General features: G+C 43.8%; 1 protein-coding gene across 1 annotated transcript in view; it reads left to right on the plus strand.

Annotated features, from left to right (window-relative positions):
* FRAS1 (Fraser extracellular matrix complex subunit 1) overlaps positions 1 to 19,913 on the plus strand; it is a 295,924-nt gene that overhangs the window by 208,852 nt on the left and 67,159 nt on the right. The window contains exons 33-38 of the mRNA XM_074950462.1: positions 8,534 to 8,648; positions 9,202 to 9,339; positions 12,245 to 12,277; positions 13,084 to 13,215; positions 14,169 to 14,294; positions 15,212 to 15,459. Of these exons, the coding sequence (XP_074806563.1) occupies positions 8,534 to 8,648; positions 9,202 to 9,339; positions 12,245 to 12,277; positions 13,084 to 13,215; positions 14,169 to 14,294; positions 15,212 to 15,459 (792 nt within the window). The remainder of the gene's footprint in view (positions 1 to 8,533; positions 8,649 to 9,201; positions 9,340 to 12,244; positions 12,278 to 13,083; positions 13,216 to 14,168; positions 14,295 to 15,211; positions 15,460 to 19,913) is intronic.

A 19,913-nucleotide genomic window follows, 5' to 3' on the forward strand; every position in this document is an offset into this window, starting at 1 on the left:
TATTATTAATATGCTCAGAAGTGTACTGGGTACCTGTTGTAGGGGAGTGGCTACCCCATAGCACACAGTGCTGGCCACACATGATACAACTGGCTCTCCCTCCATTTCCTTCTCTGAGGTGGGTCTCTGGCTCTCCACATGCTGGTCTGTGCTGGAGATGTGACTTAGCCCGCTGGCCAAATCACAAGCAAACCCGTAGCAACAGTTCAACAAACAAAAACGTCCTTCTGCCTCTTCAGCCCACCCTCTGGGCCTTGCTCCCAGCTGGTTTCTTGGCTACCTGTGTGAGTCATTCTGGTTCTGGGACAGAGCACTGGGTCCCCAGGCTGGTTCCCGTGGAGTACCGTTCTCAGCCGCTTTGGGGCTGTGTTCCTTGTAGCCTTCCCTGCTGTGGTATAGAGCACTGGGCCCCCAGGCTGGTTTTCTGGGAGTACTTAGTCTCCTGCAGACCCTGACTCAGGCCTTCCACAGTAGCCTGCCCACTCCCTGTGGTTCCACCTCCAGATTTATCTCATTCTCAGTCCTTTTATAAGGCCCATATGTGGCTTAAGCTGTCACCTGATCCTCCTTAGTCCCTCCATTTCAGGCTGGAAGCAGCTAATTAATTATGGCCAGGTGTGGCTGACCCGTCTCCCCTTAAAGGGGCCACTAAGCTACTGACATTGCCTTATGAAAATAAATAAAGACCCAGTCCGTGCTGCAGAGAGTCAACGTGACCCAGCAAGCGAGGGTCATTAACAGACAAGTTGGTAGTGGGTTGTAATAAGGTCATGTGGTGATTAAGGCAAGTGGACATCTCAATGGCTCTGCTACCTGTTAGACGGTATATTCTCCCTGCCCGTCCCCCCCGCCATGTTTGCTCGCAGACAAGATGGCCGAAGTGAGGCATTAGGAGGGATTTGGAGGTGGCCTGGTGAACAGCTTTGGGGCAGGCGTTCCAAGCATAAGGGAGATGGCTTGGAGTTGCCTGTGAGAAAAGCCATTGCTGAGTGGAGGGGCTAGGAGAGGAGGTCAGAGCTGTAGGCAGGGGTGCCTGATGCCTGGCTTTGGGAACCTGGGCTAGCCATCTGAATGAGATACACAGGCATGTCTGACCTTATTAGTTACTAATTCTTTATTCATGATGTGTTACGTGCCTGCGGCATGCTTGGCTCTGTCATAGACCCAGATAAAGACCGAGTCCCAGCTCAAACGACCTTGCAGATAGACAAAAACACACTGGGAGGATAGAGAAAACTTTAGATCTGCCTATTGTAGGTACTTATACAACCTCCATTAGCATAGTATCTGCATGCCCCACCACACCTCTGTGAAGTAGGGCAGTGCTGTTATGCCCATTTTATAGATGGGCAGTTAAGGAGCAGAGAGACTAGGGCCTGCTTTTCAAAGCTATTTAGGTGCCTAAAGTTGCAGATAGACGCCAAGTGGGATTTTCAGAAGCGCTTAGTTACCAAACTCCCACTGAAATTGAAAGTCAATGGGAGTTAGGCACCATGGTGCTTCTGAAAACTCCGCTAGGCATCCAGGGGCCTAAAGATGCAGATAGATGCCTTTGAAAATCTGGCCCTTAAGTGACTTGCCCAAAGTCACACAGGAAGTCTGTAATGAAGCCAGGAAGTGAAGCCAGGTCTCACAAGCTCCAAACCGGCACCCTAATCCTTGGACCATCCTTTCAGGTGTAATGGGGTGGGTGGGGAGTTCTTGCCGTTTCATATTGGGTAGGTAAAGGATCAGTGCTAACCTGGCGAGCGATAGCATGTGATTTCTTAGAAGAAATAGGTTTCCAGGTGGCATTGAGGGAGGAAGGCCATGAGTCCGAGAGGGAGTTCATTCCACATGTTGAGGTTGGTGAGGTAGGAAGACAGGAGTGGGTGAAGGAACTGAAGGGAGTGGTGAAACCGTGCCATGATTATCTCACCGCTCCCAGTGGTCTTATGAAGGTTTAAAATAGGGGCAACCTTCTGCAGGCATCAATAAAATCTGTTCAGGCTGTTATTTGGAGCAATATTCAGTAATGTATCTTTTTCCTTTGAATTTTTTTTAAAACAAGATTCACGGGGGAGGTGTCTGATTGCTCCATGCAATGCTGGATTTTATAGCTAATTACACACCACAAAATCCAACAGTGTCATAAAATATTGTGCTTTACTTGACGGGGCTCATCACAACCTGCAAATGCTGCTGCCTCTTTGAGAGACAAATATGCCTTGGAGGCAATTACAAAGGGACCATAACATTAAATCTTCTCATCATAAAAAGACTGCACTTCCCACATCAGCGTGATTGAGTTCTGCTAATCCGTTTTCAAATGTCTAAATTCCTTCAGAATTAGACTGGCGTCTTTGCTGAAGAATGAGCTCACTGCTAAGTCCTTCTACGGCAGAAGACTGGTTTGATTGATCTGTACTAGAAAGGTCAAAGGAAGTTAAGTGAAAGTTTGATGATTAAGCTGGGCATGTATCTATAGTGTTTCCTTTTTCAATTATGCATCAAGTTACACCTTTCCCAAAAGATATGATTGATGAGGTGAGCATGTAGCTTCTCTGATGGCAAACGCTAGCTGAGTGTAAGCTGAGATCAGATTTGTGGGGTGGAAGAAAATTCTGTGATTGTTAAAGTGCAGTTTTTATTCCAAAAAGTGGCTCTGTAAAATTGACACCATCGTTACCATGAGACTTGTTCTCTTTATGCATTCAGAGCCATATCTGCTGGCATCAATGTCAAAAAGTAACTTTCACTGCCATCAATTTCTGTTAGCTGCGCAGAGCCAATGTAGCTGAGAGGTAGCAAGCTGAATTCTCCTTCATGTGCATCATCAGCAGAATTGTTTTCTAAATTCCTTTCAGATACACTTGTGCAAATGTGCTGAAAACAGTGGGGTTGAACAGGTGTCCCGAAATACTGATTTATTTAATGAACGGTGTATATTAGAGTAAATTTTCTTTTGCTTTTTACTCCAAGCTGTTTTTTTAAGATGTATTCTGTCAGGAACATTGCTTTGATGGTGCATAATGGCAGCATAAAAACTATAACTTTAATCCAACTAGGCTGAGGACAAATATACTCCCACACTGAGCACTGGACGTAAGGTTGGGGTTGTCTGTTTTTTTTATTCATTGTGCTCTGTATTTGGATACAAGAAAATACTGTAGGAATGACAGGCTTACCATACAAGATAATGAATACACTTTTTCATCTGAGGATCTCAAAGTATTTTACAAAGGTGGCTAAATCTCATTGTCCTCATTTTACAAATGGAGAAACTGAGGCACAGAGCGCACATATAATTAGCCCACGGTCATACATTGGCAGAGCCAGGGATAGAATCATGGCCTTAGACCCCTAGGGCCATTAGTCCATGTTGTCCAGAATCCTGCCTTCAGCATTAGCCAGTATCTGACGCTACAGAGACAGGTAAAATCATGCCTCATAATCGATCTAGCCAGTTGTGTAATAATGAAACATGGGAATTCCATACATAGTCATCGAGTTTACGACCAGAAGGGACCACCAGGTCATGTAGTCTGACATCCTGTATATCACAGGCCCCTAGCAACACCCAGCACCCGCACGCTAACCCAACAACCAAAATTAGGCCAAAGTATTACAGCCCATAGAAGCCTAGGCTATTATGTGCCACAGGCAGAGAATAGGAGTGACTGAGGCTCACCAGTGACCAAGGCCCGCTCAGTGGCAGGGAAATGATTGTGAGACACTTCTCAGGTAATCTTTGCAAGTGACCCGCACCCACACGCTGCAGAGGAAGGTGAAAAAACCCCAAGGTCACTGCCAATCTGAGCTGGGGGATGACTCCTTCCTGACATGACTTGTAAGGATCAGTTAGACCCTGAGCATGTGAGCAAGAACCAGCCAGCCAAGCACCCAAGAGAGCGAATTCTCAGTACCACCACAGAGTCCTGGTCCTCCCCATCAAGTGTGCGATCTCCAACCGTGGCCACCCTGATGCTTCACAGGAAGGAGATTTTTAAAAAACCCAACCCAGCACATTACGTGGGTGTGGGAGGGGTGGAGAAATCCCTAAAGCATGAGCTTTAGGAACATATGACAGAAACTGAAAGCCCTGCCCCCGACCATCACAAACAACCCCATCACACAATCACATTCACAAATTTGTCCAGCTCTCTCTTTAAACTAATTAAGTTGCTTGCCCCCACAACTACTATTGGGAGGCTGACCCAGGACCTCACCCCTCTTATGGTTAGCAAACTTTTTCTAATTTCCAGCCTCAATTTGTTCTTGGCCAGTTTATATCCATTTGTTCTTCTGCCAACATTGTCCTTTAGCTTACACAACTCTTCACTCTCCCTGGTATTTACACCTCTGATGTATTTATAAAGAGTAATCATATCCTCTCTCAGCATTCTTTTTGCTAATCTAAATAAATCCAGCTCTTTCAGTCTCCTCTCATAAGGTAGGCCCTTTATTCCCCTCATCATCCTAGTAGCTCTTTTCTGCACCTGTTCCAGTTTGAATTCATCTTTCTTGAATGTGGCTGACCAGAATTGCACACAGTATTCCAGATGAGGTCTCAGCAGTGCCTTGTACACTGGCATTAATACTTCTCTTTCTCTATTAGAAATGCCTCTCCTGATACATCCTAGGATCGCCTGTGGTCCATCTAGTCTAGTAGTCTGTCTCTGACAGTGGCCAGTATCAGATGCTTAATAGGAAGGTGCAAGAATCCTTTAGATGAGAGAATTATGGAATAGAGGAAATTTCTTCTCAATCTTACCTATTAGTAGTTGGTTTATACTCTAAAGCATGAAAGCATCTATCTATGTAATCATAGCAAAATATTGTGTTAAAAGTATATTATTAAGGTTACAAAGTTGAGCACTCAAATGCTAGGAAAGTCCTGGGACTTGTGGAGGGATGGAGCATATTCCGTCTGGGAATGGCTCATGCCCAGTCCGGTCACAGCACTAGAAGCCATGAGAAGCTTGGACATGCTCAATGAGGATAGAATCTTTGGAGATTTTAGCGATAAAGCTCTAGCAAGTCTCTAGTGAGCATGTGCAAACTTTCAAAGGCTTATAACTTGGCCGGATGTGGGCAGATTTTTACAGAGATGGTAAAAGGACCCCTCCCAAATGTCAAGTCCCTGATCCAAAGCACAGGGGCTCTAGAGCATGTCGGAGTAAGGGCCACAAGAAATTTCCCCCTGGCATTGTTCTTTAAAATGGCAGAACCATGTTGGCTGAAATGTAAAAAAAATATATATATATCAGCCTGATGCAGGCACCCAGCATGGAAAATTTCTGTCCAAACAACTGAAGTTTGGCAAAGTTATAAGCAACTGAAAATAGGGTCTTATAATGGGATGCGTTGTGCAACCTCAGTAATAGATGGTGGTACAGGCCCCACCTATAATATAGTTATTTATATCCCATTGAATAATATTGCACATCTTCTCCTATCCATATAAATGTAATCTTTTTTTTTAAATCCTACTGTTCTCCACAATATTATCTGCTGTAAGTAATAGATTAATTAGGAAAGTAGATACCTTTTACATTTTTAAATTTGTTGTTTTTCCATTTCACTGAATATCCCCTTCTTGTATTATAAGAGAGGATAGATATGAGTCCTCAGTTTATCTTCCATGTAACAAGGCTTGGCAGAATTCATTTTTTTTATTTTTATATGGTTTGGACGGATAATATCGTTATTTATTTTTAAGCATTTGTTTTTAGATGTTTATCAATTGAAATTTTTTCAGCTACTGGAAGGGATGGGAGGGTCAGACAACAGCCATTTCATAGCAGTAGACACTGACGTTCTAAAAATTAAAACTTTATCAGAGTTAAAACACCAACTGTCAACATCACATGTCAAAATATACGAAGTAAAAATCCTCTGCTAACACTGGCATTATAAACCCTTTTTATATACACATTGAGGTGGGACTCTAATAAGTTCCCAAGCAGCAGTTTCCTTACTTTGCCTGTCTGTAAATTTGGATTATTATCAATGGAAATATTTTTTTCATTAGTTTGTATGTGTCCAGTGAAATCATTGTTTATTGACATTGACCGATAAAAATTGAATCTTTCCAAACCTACCTGTAACATTAATTATCTTGTATATATCTATCACATTCCCTCTTCATTTTTTCTCTAAACTAAACATTTTCAGGGTGAAATCCTGACTCTGTTGAAGTCAATTTGAGTTTTACTGATGATGTCAGTGGGGCCAGGATTTCACTCCTAGTCTTTTCAATCTCTCCTAATAAGGAGATTTTTCCATTCCTCTGTTCTTTGTAGCTTCTTTTTTCTGAATCTCTTCTATTTCTGCTATACAGTAATCAGAACTGAACATAGTATTCTAGGGTAGCAGTATACCACTGATTTATATACTGCTATTACAATATTTTCAGTATTATAAGGTAGTAGACTATACCCGATATGGTGAATGGGAGGAAAAAAATCTTCTTGATCCTCAGCAGGTGATCATCTCATGCTCTAAAGCAGGGGGTTTAATTGCCCATGTAATTAACTTAGCTTGTGTAGCTACAGATGTTGGTGATCATGAAATAATCTGGGTCCTTTTAGGATCCAGCTGGAGTATTTAACTCCATGACCTCTTGCAGCAGTTAATTCCACTGGATTAAGACTATCATACATCCACAAGTTATATATATTGTGACAAAGCTCTGTCCTTGCCTCCGTGGGTCCCGCGTTTCCTGGTGGATTTCGCTAGCCTCAGAGGCTCACTGTGATCCTCCACGTAACCCTTCTTTCCCTAGAGACAAGGGTCACAGTCTACTGAGCCATTTTCATCATAAGCCAGCAAGGGAGGTGAGGAGAAGTTATCCTTCCTTGCACAGTCTCTGTTGTCTCCCAGTCTCAGTGATTAATCAGGGGGGTAAAGGTGGTGGTGGGGGGAGCCCAGGCCCATCCTCTACTCCGGGCTCCAGCCCAGGGACCCTAATAGCATCAGCTATGGTAGCTGACCTTTTAGAAACATGACATACAATTCCCTGGGCTACTTCCCCCACAGCAGCCCTCACTTCCTCAAGCTCCACTTCACCCTTACCTCAGAGCCTCCTTCCTTGTGCCTGATATGGTGTGTACTACTCAGCCTCTCCAACAGCAAAACTTCCTCCCACAGCTCCTGACGTGCACCCCCACCTGACTGACTGGGAGGCTTTTAACTAGTTTCAGCCAGCCCCTGATTGGCTTCAGGTGTCCCAATCAACCTAACGTTCTCCCTGCCTTCTGGAAAGTTCTTAATTGGCCCCAGGTGTCTTAATTGACCTGGAGCAGCTGCCATTTCACTTATCCTGGTACCAGGGATTTGTTTAGCCTGGAGCTAGTATATCTATCTCCCGCTACTTTTCTATAGCCATCTGGCCTTGCCCCGTCACAATATATAATATGCAGTACAGTGTGCTCACACCCACAGTGGCTCCTTTGAAGTGTTGTGTTGACCCAGCATTGATGATAATCTTGTAGCGCAGGAAACGGTATGCTGTTTTTAAAAGGGTTGAAAAGAAAAGGAAAAGCTGCTACTCCTTGACATTCCCATGGAAATTGCTGGAAATTTTTCAGGATCTTTTTAAAAAAGCAGATTCACTGAAAACAGATCTGACTAGACCAATAAGCTGGCTAGGGAATGATTTGTATCTTCACCCAGTAGTTTTAAATCACATTTATTATTTTTTCCTCATCCATTCTGCTAAACGTGTGTGTGAGGGGGGCTGTAAAAGAAGCATTGCTCTGAGGCACATATCCCTTTCTGCTTCCCCCTTGCTCCAGTCTGCAGCAAGGCCATCCCAGGACAAGCAGACACCCTGCCCCGTCAGCTCTGCTGTACTGGCTGGTGTGTTTGGATGTGGGGGAGAGGCAGAGACAAGACTCTGTTCACTCCTGGCCTACCAGTCCCTGGATTGGTGAGGGAAATCGAGGCAGCAATAGCTCTGTTCACACCTCCATTCCCAGACCACGCCCAGGTCAGGATAGCCAGCACAAGAGTATAAGGGGGGAGCGGAGGGTCCAACTTTCTTGCATGGATGTAAAATCTCAGTTTAGCTCATCTCTGATTCCCACTGGTTCTCTGGAGAAAGGAAGACTCATGATGGTAAAATAAAGTGCTCTCTCTTCTTAATGCTTAATACTTGACGTTCCTGTAGCCCCTTCCTTATGAGAATCTGAATCTGGTTTACAAACATTAGGTCATAAGTGAGACATAGGTGGTGAATAAGCCTTGCGCTGGCCTTCTGCACGGAGGTACGTTTCACCCACTAGCGAACCCCACAGCACCTCCTAAAGGTAGCTGGGTATTGCCCCGTTGGACAGACGGCACAGTGAGATCAAGTGACTTGGCCAAGGCTCTCCCAGTACGTCGCAGTCAGGGATCTAAATGTATAACTTTAAAGATCAGGTATTTGGAGACTCTTGTGTTTAAGGATTGGTTCGTTTGGGGAACAAATCTCTCAATTGATTTGTTGTATTTCTGAGGAAATCTCCAGGTACCATTGGCTTTTGTGTTCATTGTATAATGTGTTTTTTAGGCGCTGGAGGATCGTGTGACCGTGATTGAGCCGCATCATCTCTCCTTTGTAGACTCAGAGAGTCCGAGTGGGAAAATCATGTTCAACGTGACTCTACCTCTGCAGCCAAATCAAGGCAAGATGTGCTATTAATGTGCTTTCTTTTTTTTTTTAAAACAAAAGTCTTAGTGTTGGAGGCTAAGGACTTCTGTGCATTTATTGCCATTTCTTCTAAGTTCTCTAGCTTTATCCAAAGTATCTGTCTGTGCAGGCAGCTATTAATCTCTCTATTTTCCTTCAATACTTTTCAAACCATCTGTTTCTCAACCTGATTCTTTCGGTGAGCAGAGGGGTGAGCAGTGCCCAGCCAGCTTTCTGTAATGTCAGCGTCTGGAATACGTGGCACACTGCACCCAATGGTTTTGCTCTTTTCACCTCTCCATCCGTAAGCATCTGCAGCGCTTACTTAATTAGAAATCTCTGTTTAATTCCCAATGTCCTCTGTTAGGTCCAGAGATCTGGGCTTTGGGCTATGGCTGGGTGACCCATTCTGGAGACCATAAGCAGAGATAACATCGAAGACATAAATAGCACTACAAGGGGGGAAGGGACAGTGGCAGAGCCTTGATTGTTCAGTGTTAAAAATGAAATGGATGCCTCTTGTTAACATGAGCTCTCTGTCTCTCTAGGAATTGTGGAGCACAGAGACAGGCCCCTCTCCCCAGTCAAGTATTTCACGCAAGCGGATATAAACCATGGCAAGATTGCTTACCGTCCACCCACTGCAGCTCCACACGTCAGAGAGATTATGGCATTCTCTTTTGCTGGTAAGAAACACCAGCTCTTCACTAGCTCTGTGTCAAGAATGTGGAAGTATCTCCACTAATTCCCATTACAGACCTGGGTGTGCCTCTTTCCCTCTAAAAAACTAGCATTCTCTCACTGTTATGGGCCAAACTCACTTCCATTAAACTATGAAGACACAGTCAATGCAAGCTTTGCCATTGACTTCAAGAGGAGCAGGATTAGGACTTGAATTACTGTGAACTCTTTACAGTGGAAATGCTGAATTGTGAAATTGAGATTGTTCAGAATGTTACGGGTCCCATGGAAAATGATCCCACAACTTTCTGTACTTTGGGTTAAATCCTGGCCCCATGAATATCAATAGGAGCTTTTGGCATTGACATCAATAGTTCCAGGATTCTACCCTTTATTTTTTGTCACTCATGACAGAAATCTCTAATTATGGGACAGTATTGCAAAACTCAATGCATTATGGGTTTCATGACTGCCTTTGAAGCATCTGGCATTGACCCACTCTTGGAAATTGGATATTGCAGTAGATGGATGGATGGTAACTGTTACTTTCCTATATTTTGGATCTTTGCCCCATACTGTTTCCTAGTTTGGGTATGGCAAGTTGACAGGTGTGGGATCATGTTACATGCATAACTCTGTAGGCCTTATGGCAATACGATATGCAGCCAAGTTCTTTCAGCGGGGACAAATCCTTATGTTAAATGCCATTCTTCAAAGTGTATTATGTACATTTAAAAAGAATGTAGGGCCACGTTGTCCACTTGGCATCAAGAGGGGCTCTCTTAAAATGTTCTTCAACCACTCAGGTTGTATTATAAGCTGATCGTTTTCTAATCCTGTAACTCCACATAAGAGTCCCTCATAATGTGGAGATAAACCAATGGAAAGAGGGGGCTGTCTTTGCATCCTGGTCTGGGGCTGCCTTTCAGAACTGTGTGTTAACCTAAATGGGTGTCGTGAAAACAAAAGCCAACAATGCACAGGCATGCAGTACAGAGTCTGATGGGCCAAAGCAAGTTCCTTCTTCCTCAAGAAATCATTGCGTTCTTACTGACTTTTAGTGTCTGTTGGGATGTTCTATTTTTGTAGTGGAATTAGAAGAGAAAGCATGTGATATTTAGAAACTTGTTTTAATTTGACTTGGTTGGCCCTTGTATGGGTGTGGGGGAGAGGATGAAGGAGACTCCCTGTCCCCCTGCTTCTGCACCCCCTGCTTCTGCACCCAGTTGCAGTCTCCGTGTTCTCCCTTTGCACACTGCCCTAGACAAAGGCAGTCAAGCCGTGGCCCATCCCCTCCCTTCATACCAAGATGTTGCCTTCCTAGTTACACAGAGTAAGCCTCCCTCATGCAAAGTCCCTCCACGGGCACGAGGGAGGACAAGGCAACGCTCTGTATTTCCCCTGCTTAGAGCAGTGCCCGTCTGGCACAATCTAGCCCTGAGTGTTTTAGTTGATTTTTTTTTAATGTTCTATCATAGAGGTGTATGGTGCCTCACAGGGTACAGTAGCTCTGTTTGTGTTGGAGTGGTTAGTTCACTGGTGGTGACATATAGAACCAATTACAGGAGAACTTCAGAGTTATGAACACATCGGGAATGGTGGCTGTTCGGAACTCTGAAATGTTCGGAGCTGAACAAAACATTGTGGTGATTCTTTCAAAAGTTTACAACTGAACATTGACTTCGTACAGCTTTGAAACTTTACTATGCAGAAGAAGAATGCTGCTTTCCCTTTATTTTTTTAGTAGTTTACTTTTAACACAGTCCTGTACTGCATTTGCTTTTTTTGGGGGGGGTCTCTGCTGCTGCCTGATTGTGAACTTCCAGTTCCAAATGAGGTGTGTGGTTGACTGGTCAGTAGGTAGCTCTGGTGTTCATAACTCTGAGGTTCTACTGTAGCTTTTCTTCATGGTCTGTATGTACTGAGCTACTTCTGTTGGAAATAGAAGTGTAGAAATTGACTCAGTAACAAGTGAGCGACTCTGTATTTGCTGATGATGGGTGGCTGTGCTGTGCAATGTTCTGAATCCTGGAGCCTCATTCTGAAAAGACAGCCGAAAATGAGTAACTGACAGGAGGGCTGGCGCAAGTACAGGCCGGTAAACCCCACCCTGCCTTCTTACAATGTGCAAATCAAGTTTTATTAAAGTAGCATCACTCTGTCTGCAGTGAACTCAACTCAGTCAGTGAAATATGATGGTGATATTAGCACTCCCTGATTTGCAGAGCTGTGTGTGCTGAGGAAATGAAACCTAGAGGCAATTATTAGTAAATCGCTGGGCCTGTCAGGGTATACAAACACCAATTTATGCAATTCTCTTTTGTAATGTTGGCTACCTTGTAGCATTGAATAGCAGAACATTTCTCTGTTAATTGTATTAAATTCCAAGTTCTTAACAATTACAAAGCGGAATACAAGCAGTTAATCCTTACAATAGCCCTGGAAGTAGGGAAGAATTAGCATTCCCATTTTACAGATACGGAATCTGAGACAGAGGGGAGCTAACTGCTACACTTTCAAAAGTTACCACTGATTTCGAGTACCCATCTTGGGACGTCTTGTACCTACTGCTTTAGAAGAGCTGAGTTCAGTTCAGTTGGACTTGTCAGTGCTCAGCATTTCCAGAAACCAGGCCCAAGATGTCGCAAATTAAATAACCACTAATGGAGGTGTCTAAACTCGGTGGCTTTTCCGAGGCTGCATGGCAGGCGAGTGGCAGTGCTGGAATTAAAAGTTAGGAGTTCCTGACTGTAACACCCAGAATTGAGGCATATGTAGTAAGCTGCCTCCATAAAATGTCAGGAAAGATATTCCAGTTTTTGTTGAAAACAAAATGGATTTAAATCCATGTGACCTTATTTTTTTCCTATGCTAGTCACAAATGTGCTCTACTTTGTTTTCCCCCTGCAGGTCTCCCAGAGTCGGTGAACTTCAGTTTCACAGGTATATTAATCACTGTTCTTTCACTGGCATAAGGGTCATAGTACTTTTTCCTTCCTGTTAATGTCCTTTGCTTTACCTCTCCCTGCCTGCTGCCCGCCCAGCTCCCATTTCAGGGACTTACGAGTGTTGAGTAAAAGTCTGTGAAAGTAAAAGTACACCAGAAATACTTGAATGGTTGTTTTCACAAATTGTGGATTAAGATGCATGGAAGACAATGACTCCTTGGTAGGAGCCAGGAGTTGGTTTTCTTAATAGCAGATATGCCTCTTTTTCTAACCATCAATTCAAATCCTGCAGGTCTGATTCAGTCAAAAATCCCATTGACGTGAGTAAGGACAGCAAAGTTTGACTCAACGATTATTAAATGTAGTATGGAAACATTTCAGAAAACTGAAGTGTGCAATAACTTGTTACCTTGTTTAAGCCTTTTCAATGTGCTGCCTAGCATGGGCATGCCAAGTATCCCTTATTCTGGGTAACCCACGTGTGTTCTGGCTCCAGACTGCAGTCTGTAATAGAGAGAGGCGTACACATGTGTGTACGCACACATGGAGTCAGCACTGCTCTTCCAGTACATTAGTTCTGCCAGGGACGGATTAGGGATAAAGGAAGACAGTTTTTTCAGAACTCCTAAATTATGTAGTCTTGTGTCTGGAAGGTAATTAGAGGGGGATGGGGCGAGAAACTACTGTGGCTTGACAATCAGTGGTGAAAAGCAGCCAGCCTGGAATATGTTTTTTAGGTGCGTTTCAACGTGTCGTTTAAAACAAGCCAGTTAATGCAGATGTGTTTACATTTGGTTGTAGTGTCCGACGGAGAACATACCACCCCTGAACTGACGTTTACCATTCACTTGCTCTCGACGGATGAGCAGCCTCCGGTGTTCCAGGTCACAGCTCCATTTCTGGAGGTCAGCCAGGGTGGCAAGGCTACAATTGGTGAGGCGCCATGAGGGCGTGTAGCAAAGGCACTATTCTGAACGAGCACGGCTGAAGGGATGACTCTGAGAACGTGCTGAACAGGCTGGGGTCATCACCATGAGCCCAGCACATGCAGCTGGTTCAAATTCCGGTGTGGGCCTATCTCTTTTGCTAGGGGCTAGATTGTGGCATTTAGCCCAGAACCTGCTTTGGTGGCAGTGCTGAGCCCAGCACCTCCATTCCAAGAGCTCAAACTGCTGCACCTCTTAGAAGGGTCCGGCATATACCCCTTCCCCATGGCTTCGTCTGTTCTCCCCCTTTTGGCCGAGCTGCTGCTAGGGGAGCATCGTGCTTCCGGTCCCTGTGTTCTGCCTAGTCCAGGGGCTGCATTCGGACCTGCTCTGGTGGGCTGTGCAAGGCGGGAGGGCTCCCCGCTCTCTTCCTCACATTGTATTGCCATGGGGCAGGGGGCAGACTCTGGCCCGGTATTAGCAATGTAGCACATAACATTGTCTGGTCTATGAGAACATGCTGCCCAGCTCTATGTGCTAGGGTAAGGAAGTGTTTCATTTCTATAGACGGACTCATAGACCCACTCACATTACATCATGGGGCTGTCTGAACACATGGACAATTGGATGCAGTCCCCTCCCACATGGTTAGGAGTTGAAGGTCATGCTAGCTGTCACTTGTAAGTTTGATTGGCAGTAACGTCTCCGTTTGAACTCATGACCTCAGCATCACCAGGGACAAATTATCTCCAGGCAGGCAGACCCACAGACATTTGTGTGGAGGAGATGAGAGCTCCAGAATTACATTAATTTTAAAATATGAACTCAATTAGAGCCCATTAATTTCTGTCATTTAATGCATGTAAAATTGCATATGCTAGACGTGCTGCTTGTAAGGGAAGGTTCGCTGTAGCGCAGACTACAGTTCCGACGCTAGCGCTGTGTATTCCCCCGATGCAGGGATACAACTGGCAGTAAGTGACGCAGACACAGCTCCTGAAGATCTCTTCTTTGAGCTGGTGGAACCTCCTCACCATGGGGTTCTGCTCAGGTATAACGCTGGGGTCCACAAGCACATGAAAGCAGGTGAGTTGAGCAGGAAGGGGAGGAATTCAAGTTGGGGGAAGTCACCAAGGCAGTATATTTTCCCTATCTGTGTGTTTTTGTTAATTTTTAATAAGCAATTGAGCTAGGATCTGTTTGTCAATAATAAATTGCTAGTAATTGCCTGTCACGAGCTCTTCAGAGAGCTGACTGAGTAATATTTTCAGAGCACTGAACACGTTCACTAAAGCTGGGCAGGTAACAGTTCACCTGTCCACCAGAAATTTTCCCATTTTGTATCTGGACGAAACTGAGACCTCTCAAAATTTGCCATGGAGAAAAAGTGACTCCCCACCCCTCAGTAGCCCAGTGGTTTGGGCATTCAGCTGGAAAGGGGGAGACTCCAAATCAAGTCCCAGCTCTGTTGATCCAGGAGGCAGCATTCCCTAGTGGGTAGGGCACTGAACTGGGACTCAGGAGATCTGGGTTCTATTGCTGGCTTAGCATCTGGCCTGCTGGTTGACCTTAGGCAAGTTGTTTTCCCATCTGTAAAATGGGGATAATGGGAAAGCAATGCAAAGAATAGATGGGGAGGGAGTAGCCCTGGTGTTGGAAGCCTTGGCAAGAGATGTGGATTTTAGAAGGACATGGAAGGAAAAGAAGAATGCTGCGCTGACAAGAAATGGGAAAGTTTGTTAGTAAAATATTACTCATTTTGTCACAGTTTTTCTGTACTACTATGAAGGTCATGGCTTCTCCCTGCATACATTCTAGCTCATTAATGAAACCCTCAGATAGAATCAGAGCTCACACAGCTGTAAAGGGTGCATCAAATACCAGATAAGCATGTGCTTAAGTGATTTGCTTCATCTGGGCCCGAGGCATTTGATCTGAACTTAAAGTATTAATTTCATGCAGTGGATAGAGTCATCACTGTTTTTATATTTCTTTTTGGGAAGGAGACACTTTCACATATGAGGAAGTCACCCGAAATGCTTTACAATATGTCCATGATGGCTCATCAGTAGCAGAGGACAGCATGGAAATCTCCGTAACTGACGGCGTTACCACTGCAACAACGGTGCTGAAAGTTGAAGTGTCCTTGATGGATAGCGAAGGTCCCCGGCTGGCCCCTGGCTGCTCGTTGACAGTCACGGTGGCTAGTAAAAGCTCTGTGACTCTCTCCCGATCACACCTTGCTTACATCGTAAGTTTGTATCCATTCCTTCCTAAACCCAGTGCATTCAGTTAGCTTCCTTCCCCTCAGGAGACCACTGCACCTTCAGGATGTTGATACTTGTCAAATACTTCAGCCTTTTACTATACCCTGACTACAGTTGCCAAAAAGGGAATAATGAGCTCTTTCATCCTACCAGATTTTCGAGGCTATACATATTTGACTGAAGTAAAGGTGAACTGCAAAGCAAAAGTGAAAATTGAGTTAATCCCATATTTATGCACCAAACACCCTCACTAACCGGGCCTGTGAGTTTGCTCAGCAATAATCTTCTTTAAAACTTCTTTTCCCTCCCTGATATTGACTGGCTCTTCCTTGTTTGCTAAAGAACGACCAGGAATTCTGTGACATCATGCTGTGATACATTGCTTGCGTATGCTGTGAGTTTTCCAGTGTCGATGGTGTCACAGAAGTGTGGTGCTTTGCTAGAAGCAGTGGATTTTGTAGCAATGGAATTAGCAGTGGATTTCGTAGACAGGACCTGTACACAAGCTTCACAATTGAAGGGACTATAAGCATTTTAATGGCCTATTTTCAGGGCTTATATAACTTAATTGTAAAAAAAAAAAAAAAAAAAAAAAAAAAGGCTTTGGGTAGAAACATGGGACCTACCCATATAAAGGTGTCAGATCCAGAAAGCAATATTATTGCACCATTTCTCCAAAAAAAATCTCCTTGGTCTCTTTCAAGTTTTACAGATTTAAATGACATACAAAAGTTCATGCAGTGTTGTAGCTGCGTTGGTCCCAGGATATCAGAGAGACAAGGCGGGCGAGGTAATTTCTTTTATTGGACTAGCTTCTCTTGGTGAGAAAGACAAGCGTTTGAGCTTACACAGAGTGAGATATTACCTTACCCACCTTGTACTGAAGTTCACTCATTTCTGATATGTTTTTGGTCTTTGTTAAAACGCAAAATTAAAAAAAACAAAACTGCTTTGACTTAAAAAATAAATAAAAAGCCAAATGATTTCACCCATCGTGTATTAATATCTGTTGAGCCAATATTCTGTCCTATAAAAATCACAGAATTATAAAAGTTTGTTGAATCAATAGACCATTGCAGCTTGAAAATTGTTCATCTGACAGATTAAAATGGCCCCTAGGAAGTCGTTCCTACTTATTAACAGCATGTCTTCCTCTGCATTTTAAAGTACTAGCCCTTTGGATACTTAGTACAGGTTTGAATGAGCTCCTGGAATATATACTTATTGTACCTAAGAGCCCAGAAAGTCACCCAGGGTCAAATTCGCTCCTGTCGAGATGACTACTGCAATGTCCACGCACCACTTCAGCCGAAGTGCCTCAGGAGCCTAAGTCCCACTTTCATAAGTGATTTAGGGATGGATTTACTGGGGTATTTAAGCACCTAAAGAGGCAGATAGGTGGCTAGTGGCATTTACAAAAGTGCCTAAGCAGGGTAGCATCATTTCCCTGTGTGTAGTTGTTTCCACTGACTTAAACGGGAGGTAGGTACCTAAGCAGCAAAAAAAACCCACCTCAGGGCAGCGAGTCTCAGAGCCCAGGTCAACAGACTCCTGGAGCTTGTGCTGTGGGGCTAAGAAGAGCCGTGTAGACGTTCCTGCTTGTGCTGCAGCCCTGGCTCTGAAAACACATGAGCAGGGGGATCTCGGAGCCCAGGCTGCAGCCAAGTCGGAACAGCTACACTGCTATTTTCAGCCCTGTAGCACAAACCTGACATGACGTGGGCTCTCAGGTGCGCTGCTGTGGGGTTGTGTTTTTGTTTTTCAGTTAGACATACACTTCGGCACTTCTGTAAATCCAGCTAGGTGCCAATCTGCATTTTTTTAAGTGCCTAAATACCACTGAAACTCTGGCCCATGGAAGCCTATTTTTAATTGAACGTCAATGGAACTTAGGTTCTGAAGCGCCTATATCTCTTTTGAGAATAGGACTTAGGCACTTTTGAAAATGTTACCTCATATCTGTAAAGCTCTTTGAAGATGAAACGTGCTCGGTGTTATCCTGAGCGCTAGGAGGGGGAAAAGGCATCAACGAGCCGATGATTGGGATGAGGTTTTTTGGTGTGTGTGTTGAGGAAAAACAGCAATGGGAACTGTCACAAAGTTTTCATGAGGGAGGCAGAACAACTGTCCCGGTGGTGGTTTCTGGATGAGGGAAAGCAACACCGGGAGCCGTCATACAAATTTTTGTGGAGGAGACAATTGGGGGGTGGCGGGTGTAGGAGTTGGAGCAAGACAGGATGGGGGGAGTTTATGGAGGATGCAGATGTGGGAGTCCCATCCATATCTTATGTAATGGTTTAAAGCTGACAACTTTTAAGTTAGGTTGGGGGAGTTATAATTTCCTCTTCAGGTTCTGATGAAGACACAGATTACTTGACCCTGTGCTCCCCTGGTTTAAAATCCCACTAGTTCACTTCTACAGCTGAGTAATTGACTTGCCTGTTCTTTGTTCTGCAAATAACATACAAATACCTGAGAGAGACAAGGTGGGCGAGGTAATATATTTTATTGAACCAACTTCTGTTGATGAAAGAGAAAACCTTTCAAACTACACAGAACTCTTCTTCAGGTTTGGGAAAGGTACTCAAGCGTCACAGCTACATACAAGGTGCAATAGATTGTTTAACATAAATAGTTGTTGTCAGGGCATTTAGTGCACTGGATGAGATACACCATATGTTGTGACAGGCATGTGTAGGACCCATGGATCTTGAAAGGTGTGTTGTGGGCGGTGTTGATCATTGTAGTAGTGGAGATGTGTCTGCAGATTTTGCATCTGTTGTTATGGCAGGGTCTGGTGCTGCTTTGAGTTGGTGTGGCCTGGTCTCTAGGGAGCTTGCTTCTGATAATGAGCTTGGCGGGGTTGAAGGGTTGTCTGAAGGCCAGAAGAAGGGGTTTGGATTGTAATTGAGTAAGGACTGTGTTGGTTGTAATTGTTTGATATTTCATATGGGTGCCAGTGCAGAGTGGTAGGTGATAACTAAGGGTGTGCAGTCACAGGGTTGGTTTTTTTTCCAAAATGAAGCAAGTTCTCTCAGCGTAGTTGGTTGGTCTGTTCCATGATGTGATCTATTTCTCTGGTAGTCAGTCCTCCTTTGGTGAAGGCAATTTTAAGTGTGTTAAGGTATATATTCCGAACTTCCTCCTCAGAGCATATTCTGTGATATCTGAGTGTCTGGCTGCAGATAACAGATTTCTTGATGTGTTTGAGTGTTTACTGGATCTATGAAGGTAGGTATGGTGTATACAGTTGTCTGTAGGGTTCCATTGCTGAAGCTGATCGTGGTGTCCAGGAGGTTGATGCTGGTATGCGATTGTCCTAGAGGGTACCCTGTCATACTCTTAGAAATAACAGCCTTTTGTATGTCACAGTATGACTGTATTGCCAACCCCAAACATTCAAAAATCATGACTTTGGCTTAAAAATCACAAGATTTTTAAAAAATAATACATGGTGGCTTTTTCTTTGCTTTCTGGTTTCTAGGTTCATGTTTTCAGGCTTTTCTCTGCCACCATGAAGGCTAGACACTTTTTTAAAAAATGAAAGCAGAGTCTCACATAATCATGTGACTGCAGGAGCTGCAGCTGTAAGAGAAACACCCATGTGGCAAGAGTTGGCATCACTGGTGTGATATCATGAACAATACGTAATTACATAAACTGATGTCACTTAGGCTGATGTCACTCAATGAGCTTTTCCACATGGTAGTTGGGGGATTTCACTTGTGATTATATGGTTAAATCACCACTCAGTGCACTGAAAAATTTATGTTAAGGTATTTTATCAGATTTGCATTGACTACACTGTTGGGAAATCATTTTTAAAAGGACCCAGGAAAAGAGATCAGAGTACAGACACACTTTAGTACATTAAAAAGGATTTCAGGTGCCATCACTTTAATAGCACTGTTTGTGGTGGAGGAAGGTGAAATGATCAAAAGTCGACATTAGGTGTCTGATTTTTGTGGGCACTCAAATCTTATGTAAAACATAAATCTTGCTCCCTTAATGTATGTAATGAAAGTCTATGGGTCAAAACCTGCTTTTCTTACTTCCATTGAAGTCAGTGGAATTACAATTGCGGGTAAGGGAAAGAGGCTTATTTATTTGTATGTTGAGGCTAAGGTGACTTAAAACTTTGACGCTGTGGTATATGTGGTCACCTGAAACTTTTTAATAAAGATGCAGACGTCAATATAGTATCATACAGTTGGATATGCATAATATAGTTAAATGGGCCAAATGCAGCTCTTAAATGTGCCAGTGTAAATCCAGAACTAACCCACTGACGTCAATAGAATTTGCTCCAGATTTACATTGGTGTAACTAAGAGCTGAATTTAGCTCAGTCTCTGTATATTCTCTCTGCCATATAGAAATTATATTTCAGTCCACCTTTTGCGGGGGAGGGGGCAGCAACTGGGTATTATTGGGAAGGT

The sequence above is a fragment of the Natator depressus genome, chromosome 4 (genome assembly GCF_965152275.1).
Source record: "Natator depressus isolate rNatDep1 chromosome 4, rNatDep2.hap1, whole genome shotgun sequence".
NCBI lineage: Eukaryota > Metazoa > Chordata > Testudines > Cheloniidae > Natator > Natator depressus.